The 19,710-nt window shown below is 34.8% G+C and overlaps 2 protein-coding genes and 1 long non-coding RNA gene across 6 annotated transcripts; 2 read left to right on the top strand and 1 right to left on the bottom strand.

Moving 5' to 3' along the window:
• Positions 1 to 262: 262 nt before the first annotated feature.
• On the top strand, positions 263 to 5,784 carry LOC113763657 (chaperone protein dnaJ 10-like). Of its 2 annotated transcripts, none has more exons than XM_027307539.1 (10): positions 263 to 503; positions 1,067 to 1,193; positions 1,417 to 1,476; positions 1,743 to 1,825; positions 2,007 to 2,172; positions 2,289 to 2,418; positions 4,020 to 4,178; positions 4,259 to 4,431; positions 4,780 to 4,860; positions 5,548 to 5,784. In XM_027307539.1, the coding sequence occupies exons 2-10, from the start codon at positions 1,107 to 1,109 to the stop codon at positions 5,635 to 5,637; spliced, it is 1,029 nt and encodes a 342-aa protein (XP_027163340.1). In that variant the 5' UTR covers positions 263 to 503; positions 1,067 to 1,106; the 3' UTR covers positions 5,638 to 5,784. The 2 variants fall into 2 exon arrangements, with proteins under 2 accessions (XP_027163340.1, XP_027163341.1); XM_027307540.1 differs by lacking the exon at positions 263 to 503 and adding an exon at positions 601 to 677.
• A 1,642-nt stretch (positions 5,785 to 7,426) lies between these two features.
• Positions 7,427 to 8,640, top strand: LOC113763978 (protein CASPARIAN STRIP INTEGRITY FACTOR 1-like). Its single transcript, XM_027307982.1, has 3 exons — positions 7,427 to 7,607; positions 7,742 to 7,800; positions 8,224 to 8,640. Exons 1-3 carry the CDS (start codon positions 7,526 to 7,528, stop codon positions 8,362 to 8,364), a joined length of 282 nt encoding a protein of 93 aa, XP_027163783.1. The 5' UTR covers positions 7,427 to 7,525; the 3' UTR covers positions 8,365 to 8,640.
• Positions 8,641 to 14,843: 6,203 nt separating this feature from the next.
• LOC113764019 lies at positions 14,844 to 17,918 on the bottom strand. Of its 3 annotated transcripts, XR_003467443.1 has the most exons (6): positions 17,873 to 17,918; positions 17,752 to 17,771; positions 16,153 to 16,277; positions 15,388 to 15,436; positions 15,179 to 15,242; positions 14,844 to 15,093 (listed from the first exon to the last, which is right to left on the bottom strand). It is a non-coding gene; the product is annotated as an uncharacterized LOC113764019 (long non-coding RNA). The 3 variants fall into 3 exon arrangements; XR_003467444.1 differs by lacking the exons at positions 17,752 to 17,771; positions 17,873 to 17,918 and adding an exon at positions 16,981 to 17,040; XR_003467442.1 differs by lacking the exons at positions 16,153 to 16,277; positions 17,752 to 17,771; positions 17,873 to 17,918 and having other exon boundaries at positions 15,388 to 16,003.
• Between the last annotated feature and the right edge of the window lie 1,792 nt (positions 17,919 to 19,710).

Genomic DNA, 19,710 nt, shown 5'->3' on the forward strand with positions numbered 1-19,710 from the left:
ACAAATCTTTATCAAAAAAAAAAAAGAACAATTCCACAAAATGAACTTCATTTCCAATTTGAACATGATACATTGGCACCAACTAACCAGCCGTATTTGTTCCGGGGCCTAAGGCATCTTCTAGAGACGGTCCATCACTCTGTAGCATTTTCACCCCTTGGATATCCGTTATTGGGTGCCCGCTACGCGGTTAAGAAACACGTACTGCTGCTGTCAGAGTTGCACGGTATCTAATAATTAATATCTATTACTACATGTATAATATCGAGATTCGAGAATTTTATGGAGGACGTGCCCGTGTTCATGAGAAAACTTCTTGTCTCTCCCTTGTAGGATCCCAGGACCCAATTATAGAACTGCTACTGGGAAAAATCACAGGCGAGGTATATTTGTGTCCAGAGCAAATTAAGACCATATATTGTTGTTTTTCTTCTTTCTCGTTTTATTTTTTCATTCAGCAAACGTCCGGGAGACAGTGGGAATCAATCATTACAAACAACCAAGTAAGGCTGTCGCCATCTCCCCTTCTATCTATCACTGTAATTGTTTGTCGAATCTCTAAGCTTCAATTTCCCATCATTCTTCACAGCTATATTTTATATTTGAGCTAGTTGTCTTAACTGAAACGCAATTTACATTGCAAAATTGCATCTGGGGTCCGTTCCTGTTTTTGTCTGGTTAGTTTTGCTGTCCATTTCGAAATTGGCGTATTTTATTATTTTGTTAATTCTGAGTTTCATCATTTTAGTTACGTGTCTAATTGTTCTCTATTTTGTTTCTTGCATGTATGATTCAGCTCTGATCTCTTTCTGATTTCATCAGAGCTAAGTTTATGCTCTTTATTTACTAGTCATGTGGGAAATATTCTGCTTTACGTCTTTTTATCTCTTGGATACCTGTTATATACATATATTTTTGAGGGCGGCCTTCAGCAATTTCAGTACGTCTTTTTGTACAACCAAATAACCCTAGGCCTAACCAATATGCCAGTGTTGCAAGCCATGGAAACTGTTGTTTCATTTGTGCTTGATTTGTTGTGTAATTGGGTTTTCTTTTCTTTTCTCAGTTGAGTAATTGAGAAGGTAATAAGAGCTTCTTTCTGAGCTATGGTGAAGGAAACTGAGTACTATGATATCTTGGGTGTCAGTATGGATGCATCCCCTTCTGAGATTAAGAAAGCATACTACCTAAAGGTGAGACCTTTATGGTAATGTGAGCTTTTCATGAGTAATTAGTAATACTATTAAGATAATATGCTATAATTACCACTACAGAAAAAAATCAAGTTTTGATTTAAGCTATATTCATTCTGGAAATGTTGCTATGTTTTTGTTCCATGCCAAACTTGACAGTAGAGAATACTCCTATGGCTGTTGACAACTTACTCATTGTCCGATTTTTTTTTACCTGTGTCAGGCAAGGGTAGTGCACCCAGACAAAAATCCCAACGACCCCAAGGCTGCTCATAATTTCCAGGTAAATAGTTCTATCTATATGATTCGAGAATTCAGTCTAATTAGATAAGCCAGAACCCTTCCAAAATGCTTGTTGACCACAATGCTGCTATTATTTTTGTGCAAATAGCTCTTATTTTTAGCAATCGAAAGTCTTGTTTGGGTGAATAACTATTTCCTTGAACATTTTACTCTTTAATATTGTTTCATTGTTTGGACAGTAAAAGCTTAATCAAATTTGAGACTAATTTGCCACTGGGAACTAATTTGTTGAAATCATCTTTGAAGGTACTTGGAGAGGCATATCAGGTATTGAGTGACCCAGCAAAGCGTGAAACGTACAACAAATATGGAAAAGATGGAGTAGCGCAGTATGTGCTTGCACTTTTCTGAGGCATATTGAAACTTGTTAAATGCATATGATGGCATAAAGTTTTGTGAATTTATCTTCTGTAGATATTGTCATTGAAAAGGCCATTATTGTCATTTACTTTCTTCTGTAACAAATTAGAAAGGTTTCTTAGCCTTTGTCATCTGTTTCCATTTGCTTAGAGACACCATGGTGGACCCTGCAACTGTGTTTGGCATGCAATTTGGGAGTGACTTCTTTGAAGATTATGTGGGACAACTCCGATTGGCTTCTTTGGCAGGGGTTGAAATTGATGATAACTCAGAAAATCCTGATGTGCGCACTCAGAAAATTCAGGAAAAGTTAAAGGTAATTGCAATTGTCAAGATGCTGACTGTGTTCTTATACTTCTATTCCTTCTTGGGATTGTACGAAATCTCAGTGTATTACAAGTGCTTTACTGCAATTTAAGTGCTCATGCCCAGGCATTACAAAAGGAAAGAGAAGAGAAGCTCATAGGAAATTTGAAAGATCGTCTGCAACCCTTTGTTGAAGGTCGAACCAATGAGTTTGTGGAATGGGCAAAAGCAGAAGCTCGTCGTCTTTCTCATGCTGGTATGACTTTCAGGTGTTGATATGAACATTTTGCTATGCATGAGGAACTTTTAATCACTTTAGAACTCAGCTTTCTGTTGTACTATAACGCAATCAAGTACATTGACTCTTGACAGCTAGATGAGAAATGTGAATTTGGTTAGTAACTGTCCTATCCAAGTCTAAATGTGTAAGCATGAAATCTACGTAGTGACTAATGATCTTGTGAACAAATCCATCTATTATATTTAAGATGCTTCAAGAATTATACACGTGTACTGAAATTGGACAAATTCTGTTGCACAACCCAGGTCATGTTTAACTATTTTTCATGAGGTTCATTTCACCATAAACAAACTGAGCACTTTGTTATTGTCTCCTAATGGTTCCCTTGATGTTTCCATTTGTTGAAAAATAGGAGAAGTTTTCTGTTATGATCTTCTGCAAAGTCTGACCCTGTTATTACTAGAGATTATGTTCTGTTCCTTCAGGAGTTCAATGTTTTTGAATTGAATTAAGCGTGAATGTGTATCAGTGTCATGTGTTGACATGTGTTTTCATTTCTTTTAGATTTGTCATTTTGTTTGTCAAATTTCTTTTTCAGGTTCACAGCCTGACACATGCTGTATATGAGATAATTTACAGTAATGGAACATTGTAACTTGTTAAGTTTCTCTGCAGTTCAGCATCATGTAGCCTTAAGAAGAACTGAAAGCAGTTGAATTATAGCCCTCTGAATTACATGTCCTAGTCCAAATGTAGAACTTTGGGCACTCAAGGAACTATGAATTTAGGTGTGATGTAGATTTTGCACAAGGTCAAATTGTTGAACCTATCTTCCTTTTGGGTTGAATTTGCTCATGGCACTTGTGTTTAGGCATCGCTGGCATTTTTGACTGTTTACAGTTATAATGCCTCATTTGATCTTCAGAAGCTGTACTTGTTGAATTGATTAATGCCTTTGTAAATTAATGACATCTCACTGCCATAGTGTCTAGTTAACTTAAGTATTTCTTTTTGACAACGAAGCATGGCCTAGTTGGTAAAATGCTTCACTTGTAACCGAGAGGTCATGGCTTCGAGTTATCACGACGGTGAGTGAGGGGCCACTGTTGATCCTCTTTAAAAAAAAATTAATAAAAGTATATATTTATTGGGGATTGATTTGCGCTTTTGTCATGCACCAACTATTTGTCTCACATTTGATGTCTGGATAGGATCTGAGTGGCTAATAAGATCTTAAGTATTGTACTTTTTTCGACATGGTTTTAACCATTTTAAGCTAGAGGTTCTAATAAGTTACTAGGCTAGTCTTACAGTGCTTTGAGGATGTTTGGAAGGACCAAGTTGCCCTAGAAGTATCTGAGGTTAGGACTTTAGGCTCTAAGAGTTGCTGGCCTAGCAAAGACCTATTACATTGCAACTATATTCTCTTTATGAAGATTGGTGTTTTTTCAGCAAGAACAACAGTCATCTTTCTTATTGTTATCTGTTTGAGGGGTTGACTAAATGGTGTCGCATCATGTGCATTGAACTAGACATGTCTGCTGCTGTCCAGTGGGATTTTAGAATGCTCCAATCTTTTGTAAACTGTTAATGGCCACAAATTGAATAATTTTCAGCTTTCGGTGAGCCTATGCTGCATACAATCGGTTATATCTACACCAGGCAGGCTGCAAGAGAAATTGGGAAGGACAAGCGGTATATGAAGGTTCCATTTTTAGCAGAGTGGGTGAGAGATAAAGGACATAGAATAAAATCGCAAGTAATTGCAGCTTCAGGTAATGGCTCTGAGCATCATTTAGAATACACTGTTTGATAACTTTGAGACAGTCCTGACAAGTTTTATTTCTGATTCTAGGTGCCATGAATTTACTTCTGCTGCAGGAGGAATTGAAGAAGTCAAACCAAGGAGAACTTTCTGAAGAGAGTGTAATGAAAGCATATGAAGAGAAGAAGGAGGAAATGGTTAACTCCCTTTGGCAGCTAAATGTGGTAGATATTGAGATGACTTTATCTCGTGTGTGTCAAGCTGTAAGTTCCAGCCTTCTATTATTTGGCAGAGCACTTCTGGGCCATTTGGCCAAGGTTCACATTTCATATTGTAAATCTGTATGTCATCTTGCAATTTATTCCAATGAAGTGTAATGCAGTGTAGTTCATTGATAATGAATGGCTTCAGATTAGTTGTAATATCTGGCTTGGGGTTGCTATTCTCATCCTATCCTGCTCTTATGTCTCTATTGGTCCAAAATATACATTAGAAATTGTCATCCTTATATTGGTAACTTGAGTTCGATTTATGTCCATTACGATTTGGAATGCGAGTGTATTAAGTTTGTCTCTGAAATGAACCGTGTGCTACTGTTCTGTTGATTTCAGGTGCTTCGAGACCCTAGTGTTTCTAAGGATGTTCTCAAGTTGCGTGCAAGTGCTATGAAAAAGCTTGGGACAATTTTCCAGGTATGTGTAGTTTCCCAAGATCTCATTCATGGATAATATGATTCCATCATCTCCCCTGCTTTTAGTAGATCCTTACTCCTGGTAATAGTTGTGCATTGTAAGTCATGGTCAACAGAAAACTGAATAGGAGAAAACAGTTAGTAGGCAGGGGAATGGAGGATTAGTTGGAGAATAAGAAACATAGCTGAACGCCTTTGATATATGAAATGAAGATCAAAAATTGAAATTAGGCATCATCCGCTGGTAATAGCATAAAAAATATTTTATGGAAGGACTAAAAGATTACCTTTTTTATGGCACAAGTGTTTAAAAAATGAAAAGCTTCTGGAAGGATTGATTGACTTGACAAGAAAAGACTAGCTAAAATCAGGCGTTGTATGGAACTTCAAATCACTTTGTATGCCATTTTATGGCAAATTGCATTTGGTTCGTTGATGCAATTAAGATGACTCTCTTCGATATTAACTTTTGTTGGAAAAATGTGGTATCGAACTTTTGGTGGCGCATTAAAAGCTATTCATTGTATATCATTGAGTGGTAGAAGGGCAATGGTTTGACATTTACGTAAGCAAGGGCTCCATGAATCAGGGTTAAGTAAGGAAACAAGAACTAGATGCAAATTCTCTCTCTCGCACGCGCACGCACACTTAACGCCCACATTACTAAGAATTGTTTACTGCTTGTCAGGGTGCAAAGGCCATATACAGTAGGGAGACCAGTTTGCGCCATGAAAGCTCTCAGCTGCAGGTTCCAACATCATCATGCAAGCCAGGCTAGCTGTTGTTATGAACCAAAATTATGTATGTGTGAGCTGCATAGAAAGTGCGACCTATTACTGGCTTCATATTTGAGTGGTTTATTGTCTCCTGTGTATATTTTTCAACCCATTCAGATAAAACTACACTAGCCTAATTTTTGGTTCTACGAGCATGCTGCCATACAAATGCCTTCTCATTTTCTTCTTCTCTTTTTTATTTAGACGGTCCTTTGGTTGCGTAAATAAATTTCCCGTCAACTATGTGAAAATATTGTGCTTCGAGCGACTGGGAAAAAAAAGAATGCACAGTGTCAGTATTCTTATGAAAGTCAAAGTGTAACAGGTGAAGCAACCGGTGCTTCAATCGGAGTATCGAAAAAACTGTTGCAACGATGACATGAGAAGAAGAATGTTTACAAAATCAATGTTAAGGATAAACAGAACAGATTTAACGCAGTTTAGGGGAGCTACATGTCCTAAAACTGCTTTAAGGAAAAGACGCAGAATACTGGAATATTTTAAGGTGATAGTGGTTCTCTTTATCGTCCACCACCACTGTCCTTTCAAGGAGTATTTGGTGCGTTGTCTTTGTCGTTATGGATAATTGATAGCACTACTCGTCCACAACAGCTTTTTTTTATACCAAACCTAATTGATGTAACTATACCATGGACTAAAAACCCTATTCATCATCCATTGTCTCCAATCCCTGCGTCCATTGTTGGCTTGCAGCTATTCCAGGATACATTTAAGTGGAAGCACTAGATCCAATAATTGGCCTTCTTCCCCAGATTTGCATTACATGTATATTGCGTAAAGTGGTTGTTAAATAAATAAATAAATAAAAACTTCCCATTTTTACAACCAAGATAATTGCTTTTCCTTCCCCGCTTGGGCACGTACCCCAAGTCTTGAGATTATGTTGGGGTAGGCCAAATCATGCTACCTATCCAGTGAAATGCAATTGAGAGCCATAGTTTGAGTTTTGCTGGTATATCATCTCGTAAGTTTATGAGCAGGGCTGTGTGAGCTAGAACTTAGAAGGGGTCAATTATTATAAAATCAAGACAGTGAATCAGTTTCTTCACTGGCAATCAAGATCGCATGCACTCACAACCGCTAGAAATGTGATGATGATCTACATGTACAGCATCAACACTGGTGATTAATGAACCAACCGAGGGTCTTGTCCTCTGATGACAGAGTCAGGAATTTTTAGGTTTACCTTTGAATAGTAAGAGAAGCACACATTGTCAAAAGTGCAGACTTCAGGACAAATTAGGTTTGGTACTATGAATCAGAAATTGGGAAGAGATGATAAATTAGTGTCCAGATATAATGTACAAAAAGATTAGATTCATCGATGTGCAGTGAATTGAGAATATATATATATATATATAGAGAGAGAGAGAGACACACACACACACAGACACAAAAGTATATGCAGAATTAATCATCTATCTATAGAAATGACATATACACTAAATCAATTAAGATTAGCACTTGTGTCATAATTGGTGTACATTTGCAATCAATTAGTTGCTGGAACAAGTTGAGAAGTAGTGCGTTCAAATCAAAGGACTCCGTAATGCTTGTTCATAGGGTCCATTGCACTTTGGTGTCGACTTAATTATATTAATCCACTAACTAAACGTAGACTTAGTGCTCCAACAAAAGAAAGGGTGTCTCCTTCACCTTTTTTCTTTCCAATTTTAAACGGAAAAGTATTTGTATAAATTGATATGCCGTTCTTTAGAGTAAACTATGATTTTCCTCTTATCTTTAAAAGATGCAGTGATAAATAAATGTAGTGCTTTGTTCAATATACAAAGAAGGCATCATCATTGGTTCTATTCTATTCTCTTTTGGGTGAGCAAAAAGAGCTTCGAGAGAAAGTTTGTGGAAAAAATGGGGCTCATGCTTCTCCTCAAGAATATTGGTCTTCTCTTCCTCCTCATTTCTGCATCACTTTTGTCTGCTTCGTCTGCAGGTGGGTTTACAACAGTTACAAATTTCTTGAGAGGGTTCGGAATCAAACTCTGTCGCTTGATTGAGGTTTATACGTATACCAGACATATACAAGTACACAAGAATATAACGACTTGAAACTTAATTGTGACGCAGGTCGGCATTCAAGGTTTGCAAGCAACTCGAAGAAGGTCGCAGGAGCAGGTGGCCGCGAGGTTTGTGACTGATCTTAAGTAGCAAGGAAATTACTGTAGGTTGAGATAGGTACATGCTCAAAATATTAAAAGGTTGATCTAATTGAATTCATAACTTTATATCCCGTCTCTAAAATCGTGAACATATAATTAACTGGATGTGGTACAATTAATGTCGTTTCGTTTTTCGCCTTCACGGTCATGATTCATGAACTTTCCAGATAGTTGCATGCTTTGGCTACTTGATGCGGGCACTTGTTCATAAAGCCTCCTTTTTTTCTTAACATGCATGCCACTGAAATCGTGCATGTTACAAAAAATAATCACATACCTCGCGCGCTAGAAACTCATAAATACCATTGACTTCCACTTACCCTCTTTCCTTCTCCAGTTCCATACCGCCGTTGTTTAATGATTACTCCAAACTTCTGTCCAAAATCACAGGAGGTACAAAAGGAGCATTTAAGCCATGAAGAGGTGATGGAGGTTCATGAAAGGCTTCTGAAAGTTAACACCAAAGACTATGGAAGGTATGATCCGTCTCCAGCGCTAGGGAAGCCTCCTTTCAAGCTCATTCCAAACTGATGGATGAAATATATACATATATAAATTAAGCTGCTCATTCTGTGTCTATATATGGTGCGTAGAATAAGCCTAGAAGTGCTACTATTATATTTAGCTCTATATATTGCCATAAGGTAAGTTTTGAATGTGGTAAAAGTTGGCTTTTGGAAGCTCTTGTATCTGTTGAATGAGGTGGTATCCGTATCATATGTACGCCTTATAATTAGCTTATTATGTAAATAGAAGATGGAATGAATGCATGCCTCCCGCTGTGGACTACTGGGAGATGTGAGTGAAGCTGCGTTTGCAAGTCTTGTGTAGTATATTCCAAGTATCGGTTATGTTCTAAACTTTTGCTTCAAATAGAGAAACATAATTCTTTGCCCTTCACCAATTCAACAAAAAAAAAAAAAAAAATTTCAACCCTTCCTTATTTCCCGCTCTTCAAAAAAATTTCCATCTTTCGTGAGTCATGATGAACAATCAGCGATGTAATAGAAATGACCCAAGAGCGATGCTGTTTTTCAAATTTCCATCAATGGAGATAGGAAGGAAGGGGCAAGGGGAAAATCCCAGATTGTTCATATGAGTTTATACCATATGCATCGCAAACCCACATCTTAAACATTTTACATAATTATTCAAATTTTGCTAATGCTTAATTGTTGCTAAACCCAGTGGCCGATGATCACAACAATATTCTAAAGTACCACCAGTGGGTCTAAGAGATTGATGAAGTACTTAGGTCACCATGTAGCTCGGAATCGATATTCAGCACTTTTCCTGATAACCTTAATAGTCTCCGTTTATAATGTGATAAAAGAGCTCTTGGGTACGTGCTTTCCCATTTTATAAAAGATTTGTTAAAGTATCTGCGAATCAAATCAGGAATAAAAATACGTGGGGATGAAGAGATAGATAGAATATCTAGGGTATAGAGTAATTAGTGGCTAAAAGATATCAAGGGTACAGAGTAACGTTCCTATATTCCATCATATTTATCATGATTTGTAATCTTAAATGTGTCTCATGGATAATTATTAAACCCGATCCAAAACTCGACATCGAAAAGGCGATCGGATCACCGGTTCAACCGTAGGTTACGCAATCACTATATTATATAATATAATAATATATTTAAAATAATAAAAAATTTTAGTTGATGATTCAACTGTTGATTTTTTCGGGCTCAAAAGTTGAATCGTCGAGCCGGTCAATCAATTTTATGTTTGACCGATCAAACCAGTGATCTAACCTGATCTTGTGATCGATTCAACAAGTTGATCGGTTTGACCATCAAGTCGCGCTGGGCCAATTTATTACTGCAGTACTCATGATTAAAAATCTAAAAGTGCACTAACAAGTCACGATGAGTTACTTATGTCAGAAAGAAAACTCATTCTCAGGGGCTTGGGGGGTCTTTATTTCTTAGCAGCGGGGCACTCTGTGGGGTTTTCTATCCCACATCGGTATTGGGGGGTTGGAGTTTGGGTAGATAAGTCCCTCACAGGACTCCAAAAGTTGCCGGCTTTTGGAGTTACTGTGGGGATTAGGTTTATTTGCGTAAATTCTTACTTCTGTAAGAAAATATCAGAAAGAAAAAAAAAAAGTCACGATGAGTTACTTGAAAAAATAAAAAGTCGCGACGAGTCTATCGTGACTTGGGTTTGCATGTAGGCTTCTGCATCACTGGCCCAATCTTCCTTTGCAGAATTATCCGGAATGAGCCCATTTTGTTGGTGACGACGAGTCTAAACTTCAAGCAACCGAGGCTTTTCGTGAAATCAGCTCCCGCATTTTCTTCTAGGTCCGTTAGTTGTGCAGTAACAATATGGTTGCAAAGTCACGAGCCAACATTAATTTACCGCATTTATGATTTCTCCAGTTCATAGGATAGTGTCTCTTGGAAGAAAGAAAAGTTTGAAATAGGGGAAAATTTTCAGGAAAATACTTTTATTGTACCAGTGCTCGAAATTTATGTAAAATTGAAATTTAACTAGCCCGATTGGTAGTTAAATCCCCAACAAAATAATGAATACTAGCTTCAGAAATAAAAAATCCCAGTTATAATTTCATAAGCTTTTTACGGTTAGGTAATATATAGTCAAAGAAAAACACGAAGTTAAATGCGTGGCACTGTCCCAAAACAGAAACTGTTGTCAAATTCTCATTTGGCGGCCATCGTTAATTGAAGATTTAACTTTCTCTACTACAAATTCAATCCAGCCGGAAAAACTGTCGTCAAATTTTCGGCACCTTGTACGCCGTGAATCTCCACCGCGTATCATGTATGCATATATATATGGTATAATTAGAGTCAAGTCAAATAACGAATATATCTCTTCTTTGGAATGCACTTACAGTTATCACCACTACATGCAGAACATATATCTAAGGGTGCATTTGATAAAACTGAAGCGTGAAATCTGAATTTTTTAAATTATTGAATTGTTAAATATTAAATCTAATACATTTGAGCGTATATCACATTTAGTGATAAGTAAATAGTTTATCACTTAATTTTGGGAGCAAATTTTTCCTTAAAAATTCTATGCCACTTAATTAATTTAAATGTTCAATTTTTTGTTATCAAATTTTTTGAATATGTTAAGATCTAAATACATATTTAAATGCTAAACTGAATTATCAAATAGAAAGTTTTAAATTTACATTAGTTGTCATCCATCCAAAATGACACTATATATCATTGTATAAAAGATTAATCCAAATCTATCAGACAGTGGCTAAGGAACTTATGGTTTCTAATGCGTTGAATTTATGGCGCACAAGGGCTGAAATAATTGAGACCACAATGGATGGCTCAGCTGGTAGGAATTTCAAAGTCAAACTGCAATTCTAGTCGTACTTTTTTACTATTTTAGTACCCAAAAAAGTCAAATAATATGGGTACGTATATGTTTGTTTGGATGGAAAATTTTCGCGAAAAATATGTTTTCCCTTTTTTTCGATGTTTGGCTGCAAAGAAGTGTCAATAAAATTTTTTCCTTTAGAAAAGGTTTTACGCGATCCAATGGAAAACAACTTCTGCAAAACTTTTTACTAAAGTCGTTTTCCAGCGGAACACTGAATACTTTTCCAGAACAAAGCCCTTGCCTCCACAACCATTTTTTCTCCTATTCACTCTCTCTAGCGACCAATCTACCATTCTTTGTTGGATCGACTTTCGCTTTCTCGCTCTCACCCACCATGATTTCTCGTTGGATCCACTTTTTATCTCTCAGTCTCACACACAAATTTACGAGTCCTATGCACTTTTTTATCTAATATATATTGATGAATAATTTTAAATGGATATAACGCTTTACAGATTAGTGGAGATTTTGCTTACCCATTTTTAGCATCTTGTTGGGCACATCATCTTATGCAAGTGTTCATAGAGTTTTCTATGAATACTAAGAAAGTATTTTTGATTGTCTTTTGACTCTCAAATTGATTGTGGTGTTTAAGGTGAATCGCCTGTAGAAATGAGAGACAGGTAGTGGTAATCATATTGGAATGCTGATAGTTTAAGGAAATGTAGTAATCATTGTTTGTTATGAGGAAAACATTTTCAAAAAAGTCAATAAAAAATGAAAAAATCATATATTTCCAGGGAAATTATTTTCAGCTAAAATATTTTTTTTGGGGGGAAAATATTTTACAAGCAAACAAACGGACCCATAATCTCATTCTTTTACATTCCAGCATTCCTATGAAACTAGCATTAATTCTAACCCGTGCTATGCACGGATTTATATTTCAATTCAAAACAATACTTATATATTATAGTATAAGATAAAGTATATAAAAAAAGACCAAAAAATTTAAAAAAGTGTATGCTTAACATGTTAAAAAAAATTTTATTTCATATGTACAAAATGGACTTTCTTAATTTTAATATCTTAAATAAGTTGAAACCAAATTTTGTTAACCTAATGTTTGTCAATATATGATAACAATTTTAATAAAATAATTTAATTTATAACAATTTATATGATAGAGCAATTGTAAACTTATTTATCAATATATCATGTTATACCTATATATCAAAATTTTTAACATTAAAAATATAAAGCATAACTAATTAATTTTCCTCAATTTTAGAAAATTTTTCTCCCATTTTGTAATCCTAAAATTGTTGAGTGCTTATAGAATAATGTTCTTCATAAATTTTAATATATATTTAAAATAATATTTGTAAGATGTGTTTCAAAATTTTCAAAAACTATCACCCTTTCTATTCTCTCTTAACTGCTAATTAGCTATCCACTGTCTTCTATGACTTTCAGACCTTTTACTACGGTGTTATATTTTCTGTCATATCCTAACAATCTCATTCTTTCTTCTCCCCTCTCTTCGTCCAATCTTGTAGTAATTTACCTTTATTTTTTGACTTTTCCCACCACTCTTTAACTTCTTGTTATTCTCTTTCTCTCGTTTATATCTAACTTCTAACTTTCTATTTTTGCCACCCAATTTTCTATTCTTTTCTCTTCACCATTCTCTCAACCCCTATAAATTCATAACTTGTTTTTTAGGCTAGTAGTACTTTGTTTTCTATTTAATAATTTCATAATTTAGGATTCACAAATGGTACTATTATTGATATTTTAAATCCATGACCAGTGAATAATATTTTCTTTTTGTTTTCTATATAATTTGCCCTTTTAGTTAGGATTACTGAGTTGAGGAGTAAAATATTGTTATTTACTTTTTTACTTTTAGTAAGGTTGGTGGTTTTTCTCTTTATTTACCCTAACATTAATAGATTTCAAATCAAATTCCTATGTAAGTGAGCCATTTCTTACTTTTAAATTCAAGAGACATGAAAAATATATATAACAATTAAAAAAATTAAAATTTTATAAAAAAATAATAATGAGGAGTTGTAAGCATTCTGATTTAATCATCCAAAAAACCCTCCCTATAATACATATAGATATAGATTTTTATAGTATTATGTGTTTTACCCTATTTTCCAGGTTAGGCAAATTGCATTCCATATTCCTTGTTTTCTTTGTAAGGTTGTTATCTTAATTATTTATTTAAATTAGAGCCCAAAAAATGGAATACAAAGCCAAATGGTAGTCTCACATTTGACTCATTCCCTCTCCATATCTCCACAGTTCAGTGCCCAATTCCTCATTCTCTCTAGAATGAAGTTGAAAGATATGGTAAATTGCAGTTTTTTGTGAAATTATGTTGTTATCTCTTATTATTGGGTTGGAGGAGTTTTAATCAAAATGGAATTGTTAATTGGAGAAGTATTAATTGGAGTGAGAAGGTGTGTGAAGGGAGGAGTATTAGTTGGAGTGGTATTCTTATTTGATGAAAACGTGATAGTATGTTGAAAACGTGGACATGATATATTTTACGAAATAAATTAAATGTAGAATGCTAGAAAAATGGAATTGAGAGTGGGAAGGTGAGTGAAATATTGTTGCTAAAATGCCCTTCTCAGATTTATATAGATATAGATATTGCTGAACTTGAATTATGTGGGACAATTTTCTCTATTTTTTCTGCCCGGAAGTATGGAAGGAGGAAGAAACGTTGTGGGGAGAAAAAGGTCCAAACGCTTTGGACCCATGATTGCTTGCTTGTGATGATTTTGATTCTGTTGGGCAAAATACGCCACCGGCTGATGTCAATCAGCATGGCCAAGTGTACTCTCTCTTTAGTACTAATTTGTCAACTTCAAGTGTACTAATTCGTCAACTGTCTTCTCCTTAATTAGATTTTATCACATGTGCTTATTACTTTGAGGCGTACTAAGTTTTCAACTTTCTTCCTCCTTAATTAGATTTTATCACATGTGCTTATTAATTTGGACGGAGACCATGAACCTTTTTTTTTCAGTCTAAATACAATAATCCATATTACTCTTACACTATGGGAGAGAAAGAGTCCAACTGGGTTTGTGAACAAAAACAAAAGATACGTGTACAACAAAGAGATGTAAATATATATCAAATCATGTAAAAAATACAATAACTATGCAATTGTATGAAAATCACAAGTGTACTGGCCCTTCTTACTAATGAGCCCACAAGAAAAAAAATATGTGCGGGTAGTTTCCGGGCCTATTATACGGTGACATACTAATTTTAAATTTGCACGGTACTGCAATTCTCTTTGGAAGAGAATCTTAAAATAATTTAATAACACAAGTATGTCTTCTTCTTCTTCTTCTTTTTTCTGTATACAGCAAGTCCGTGCATTGGAGCCATCAGATTTTTTATCAATCATGATCTCATTAAGCAACAATTACAACAAGTATTAATTAAATTAATCTGCCACCGTGTAAAGATCTGGATAACTGTTCCCACGATGTTCCCGGCAACGGCAATTTTACCCACTTGGGGATCAATCTAGTCGAGCACACCATGTTGCATTATGTGAAACTAGGAGGTGAACACCGCGCTATGCGCGGTGGGACTTTTCAGCTTGCCCAGAGTGCCGGGACATCTTAGTTGAGATAATATGCTTCGATCCGGAGGTACCATATGAAATCTATTGAAATATATATTTACAAAGTCTTAACTTCAACTAAAAGTAATAGAAAGGACATCAGTTCATAGTTAGCAGGGTTAAAATGCATCATCTTCGAAGATTGGGAACCGCAAATCAGGGAAATTACTCTTAAAATAACAATCCGTCGTCATGATTTTCTGCTAGCTAATGCAGTTATAATTCCACCAGCTATAAGTACCACAGCAGTAACTGAAATGCCAATTCCAATGACACCATCTGCACCATAAAGTTAAACTTTTATTTCATATATTGCCATACTCGAAAAAAAAAATCCTGAGGATTCAAACTAATATGTTATCACCTTTTGTAATTTGTTCTTTTACTGCCTTCTCAAGGTACAAAGCCTACCTCCAATCAAGTTTAATCTAGCAAACAAAGACAAAACCAATGGGATAAAAGCACCACTCTTGAATACAACCAAAAGTTCTACAGTTTCTTTCTTTTGACAATTAATATTGGTAAAACATGTTAAACTATGAGCAATTTCACTAATGGGAGCAGAGAACTAACCTCCAAACATTTCTATACAAGCTGCAGGCTTCTTGAATGCTCACCACTTCTATAACAACCAACAGTTAGAAGGTAAAGCTTTTCACTCTTTTGCGATGGACTATTGGTCTCAGAGAGAAGTTGCACATAGCCAATAGATAGATTTTAGTAGTGAGAGGAGTTTGCAATTCATATTTAAATCGAATTTAAACACCAAAACTCCAATTGCAGTTCTCTCCTTCCAACTTTCTAAAAAGGTCATACACTCTCAGAACAGTATTTTTTATAGTATGGCAAAAATTACCATTCTATGCAAATAACAAGTACTACAATTGAATTTATGTAACATTTTGATTCTTCTACTTGTTAAAACCCAGCAAACTCTAACACGTGCAATGACATAATTCCTTCATAGGACATAGCAGATGCTTATGACATGCAGTATTATAAAAAAAAAAGAAAAAAAAAACTCTTAGTAGCATCATTACTTCTCTGGATAGCAAACATCTATATTCCAGTAGTAATATCTATATTACTTCTCTAGTTTTCACTCTTTTGAAACCTGGTTTGAAGTTTAAAAAAAAAATCCAATAATGATCATGAGATCAGTGCACAGGACAATTTAAAAATTATAACAATCACGTAGATTCACAACTTCCCGAAAACGTGGAATTATAAGAATCACTGATAATGACTAAGTTGAGGGAAAGATTATGTTTGATACTATTAACATGTTCAATTTAAAATGTTTAAGTACGCAGGGAAAAAAAAGGTGCAGATGGTTACAGTTGGCTGTTGTCACTTTGACTCTAATGGCAATGATAATTGTGAAGGGATCATGCTCAGTTGCAATAGGATTATCGTGAGCTTCCTCAAATTGATTCCATATGGTTTAAACCATTGGCTTCATGCTGCAGAAACAAAGAAAAAAAGACTACTGTCTATAAATCTATATAACACGAAGTCACGAATTCTTGTTTTTCTCAAGCATTGATTTACTTTGACAATACCAGAAGGCACAAAACAATGGATCTTAAGAAAGGTAAGCTAAATCAAAACAAATTAACAAGGGGCGAAAATATAAAAACACAACCTAAGAATCCCAACAAAATTTTTAGCCAGCTAGTTGGTATAATAAAAAGAAGCAGCCGCAGCACATACTGAATGAAAAGGCAATCTTCACAAAATATTAGAAATTAATAAATAGAATGATAAACGATCACACTTTAAAAATGTTGTTTCTAAATCAGGCTTATTACCAAAGTCCGAATTTACTGCTATCATTTCCCTGTTCTATGTTGTGGCGGTATACAATATGACGAAACAATACACTCATGTACTATTCTAACAGCATTCAAACATCATTAAAATTTTGGTTGCCTCTTTTGACAACATACAAAGTGACAAAATAGGTCATTATTATTAATCTTCATCCTGCACCTTTCTAAAGACCAATAATAGCATAAAGATAGCAAAAACTTACAATAAAGTGCTGGGAAAAAAATCTGTTAACACAAGGAAAAAAATAGGAAGACAAAACCTTAGATCTGCACTAAACAGACCATTTCCCTTTTTCTTCTTTTGGTTCAGGAAAAACACCCAAATAAAACTCACCTTGAGAAAAAAATTTCCCCAATCATTTTGTACCATACTGCAAATTTTAATAGCTCAACCTGTAACAAACATTTAAAATCCAATAGAAAATAAAGACGCCTATAACAAAAAGAAGAAAACAAATAGTCTATAATTTAAACAGATAACAAAAAACCTAAAACTTAAAATAGCAAACAGTTAAAAACTTAGAAACTTTTAAAGTTACTTTTGTTGCACCATAGGCGAACACATGAAAGAATTTTGAACCACCCTAAGCAAGTGGACAACAACGCAATGCACCACAAGAAAGGACACATAGAATCACATAAGATTTCCATTAATACACAAGAAATCAGAAGAGGAAAAATTACAAAGAATAAATTAGCATTTTTGTAAAGTTCTTGTACTCCCTATAACAACATAACAAACTTTCCAAACAATCTGATATGATAATTACACATCAACCCTAACCAAGCTAGCAGATATAGTAGAATCATTAAAAAAAAACTTTTCTAAAAATGCGACAGAAACACTAAGATAACATGAAGCCACCAATTCTTGTCTTTTGTTAAGAAAACAGGAGGTCAGCAGTTAAATATCTGCATCTTTTGTTATTTTTTGCTGAAAAAATACTACTGTTTTAAATGCAGAAATGCCTTTCAAACTTCATTATATTATTAGAATTGTGCAGAAACCTAATAATGATCTAAGAGGCTTCAAGCAAAGAAATTAAGGGGGGAAAAGGTAATGCATAAAGCAAGAAAATAAGAAATTAGGGCACAAAAAGCTTACCTTTTGATGATTTCTCCAACCTAAATAAAAAAAACCACAAAAAAATTGAGCAAATGATGAGATGCGAAATAGGTAAAAATAAAATAAAATCTAAGATTTAGAATTGAGAATGGTAGGGTACCTCAATGTCAGATCAATCGATTTTTTCCTTCTGTGGCAACAGAGACCTGTTGAAAAGAGAGTTTGAGAGAGAGGTACGGGAGGTAAGGACATTGGTGGATGAGAAAATGAAGTCTCATTTGAATCTTATGGGTAGATGAATAACACAGCCTCCATATCCAAACACATCCTTATCTGCTTTCTTAATCTCTCTCATATGATCCGATAAAGGAAGAAAAACGCTAACAAATATACATAAAAATAAACGGATATTCCTGTTTGATCTTGTCAACACAGGCCTCCATATCCAAATTCATCCTTATTTGCTTTCTTAATCTCTCTGATGAGGTCTAAACAAGGGAAATAAGACTAACAATATACATAAAAATAAACGAAAAACTCAAAAATTTTAAGAGATCGGATTTTTTTCCTTAGAACATGTGATTTTTTAAATTTCACAAAATAAAGATGCTGAAGATCCAATTTTTACTTGTCTGCTTCTTTCCATGTGGCTTTTTTTTTTTGTCTATTTTCTTGCAGGCGAAAAAAGGTATCAATACTTACGAAGCAAAAAACTGACGATAAAGATAAATTTCACAAAAAAATAAAAATAAAAATACTTACTGAGAAAAAAAAAATCACATGTTCTGATGAAGATGCCGAAGACCTATTTTTTCCCTTATTGCTTCTTGTTTCCACATGGCTTCCTTGTTTTTTTTGTCTTATTTCTTGCAGTAGAAAAGAAAGTCGAGATACTTACCGACCAAAAAACTCACCTGTTGAAATGAAGAAGATAAAGATGGAGAAGATCCAATTTATCTTTCACAGAGAGAGGAGAGAAATAACGTTTAATCAGCAAAATAAACCTTGTAAAAAAAAAGGCACAGAAAAATGCAGCAGCACAATGTAAATTTTATGCAGAGAGAAACAAGAAACAGTTTGAATTTAGAAAATAGAAAGCAAGGAGCTGAGCTAACCAGAGTGCAAGAAACAGCAACAAAGGAAAACGGAAGAAAGGAACTATTATCGCTGACCTCGATGATGATATTGGTCGGTGTGCAAATTGTGCAGAGAAATTGCATCAGTCTTCTCATCCATCAAGAAAAGAGGTAACAGCTGTTATTTGGCAGACTGCAATAGTGACGGTAGAAGCAATTTTTACTCAAAGCCCATGGGGACAAGAAAGGATTCACAACAGCACTGGTAATTTTTGGGTACAAGAGTAAGGTCAGAATAGTAAAACCAACAAATTAGCATTGAGCCCAACACCACCACTTGTCATAAATCAAGCTGATCACTCTGACAACAAAGTAGACACGGACCTGGTGACTTTCTTAGTCCGCTAACAACTAAGAAAAAATAAGAAACGAAGCAAAGAAAGAACGGAAAGCAAACGAATTGAAGAAAGAACGAAGTTGGACGAACACTGTCCAACCAATCACGCTTGGCCACATCATCAAAAGTACACAATCTTGAGGCATGGCATTCGCTCTTTTATACCTATGTTAACTAGTATTTTGACCTGTGCTAAGCACGGGTTATATTTCAAATCCAAATAATAATTATTTTTTATTATTTCTATCATATTCCTGCAATTCCCTTTTTTCTTCTCTTTCTTCTTCGTCCATCCTTGTAACCCATATTTCTTCTTTAACCTTTTCTGCTATTTTTCAACTCCTCACTATTTTCTACCCTCCCTCCTCTCCTTTTACCTAACCTCTAAATTCATATCCCTGCGACCCAATATATTTAACTTTACCTATCATAATGAAAATATAAAATATAAAATTAATTACAATGGTTGCAATTATTAGTATCTAAAAATGGAAATGAAAAACTGATAATATCTATAATATCCTC

Source organism: Coffea eugenioides, chromosome 2 (genome assembly GCF_003713205.1).
Source record: "Coffea eugenioides isolate CCC68of chromosome 2, Ceug_1.0, whole genome shotgun sequence".
Taxonomy (NCBI): domain Eukaryota; kingdom Viridiplantae; phylum Streptophyta; class Magnoliopsida; order Gentianales; family Rubiaceae; genus Coffea; species Coffea eugenioides.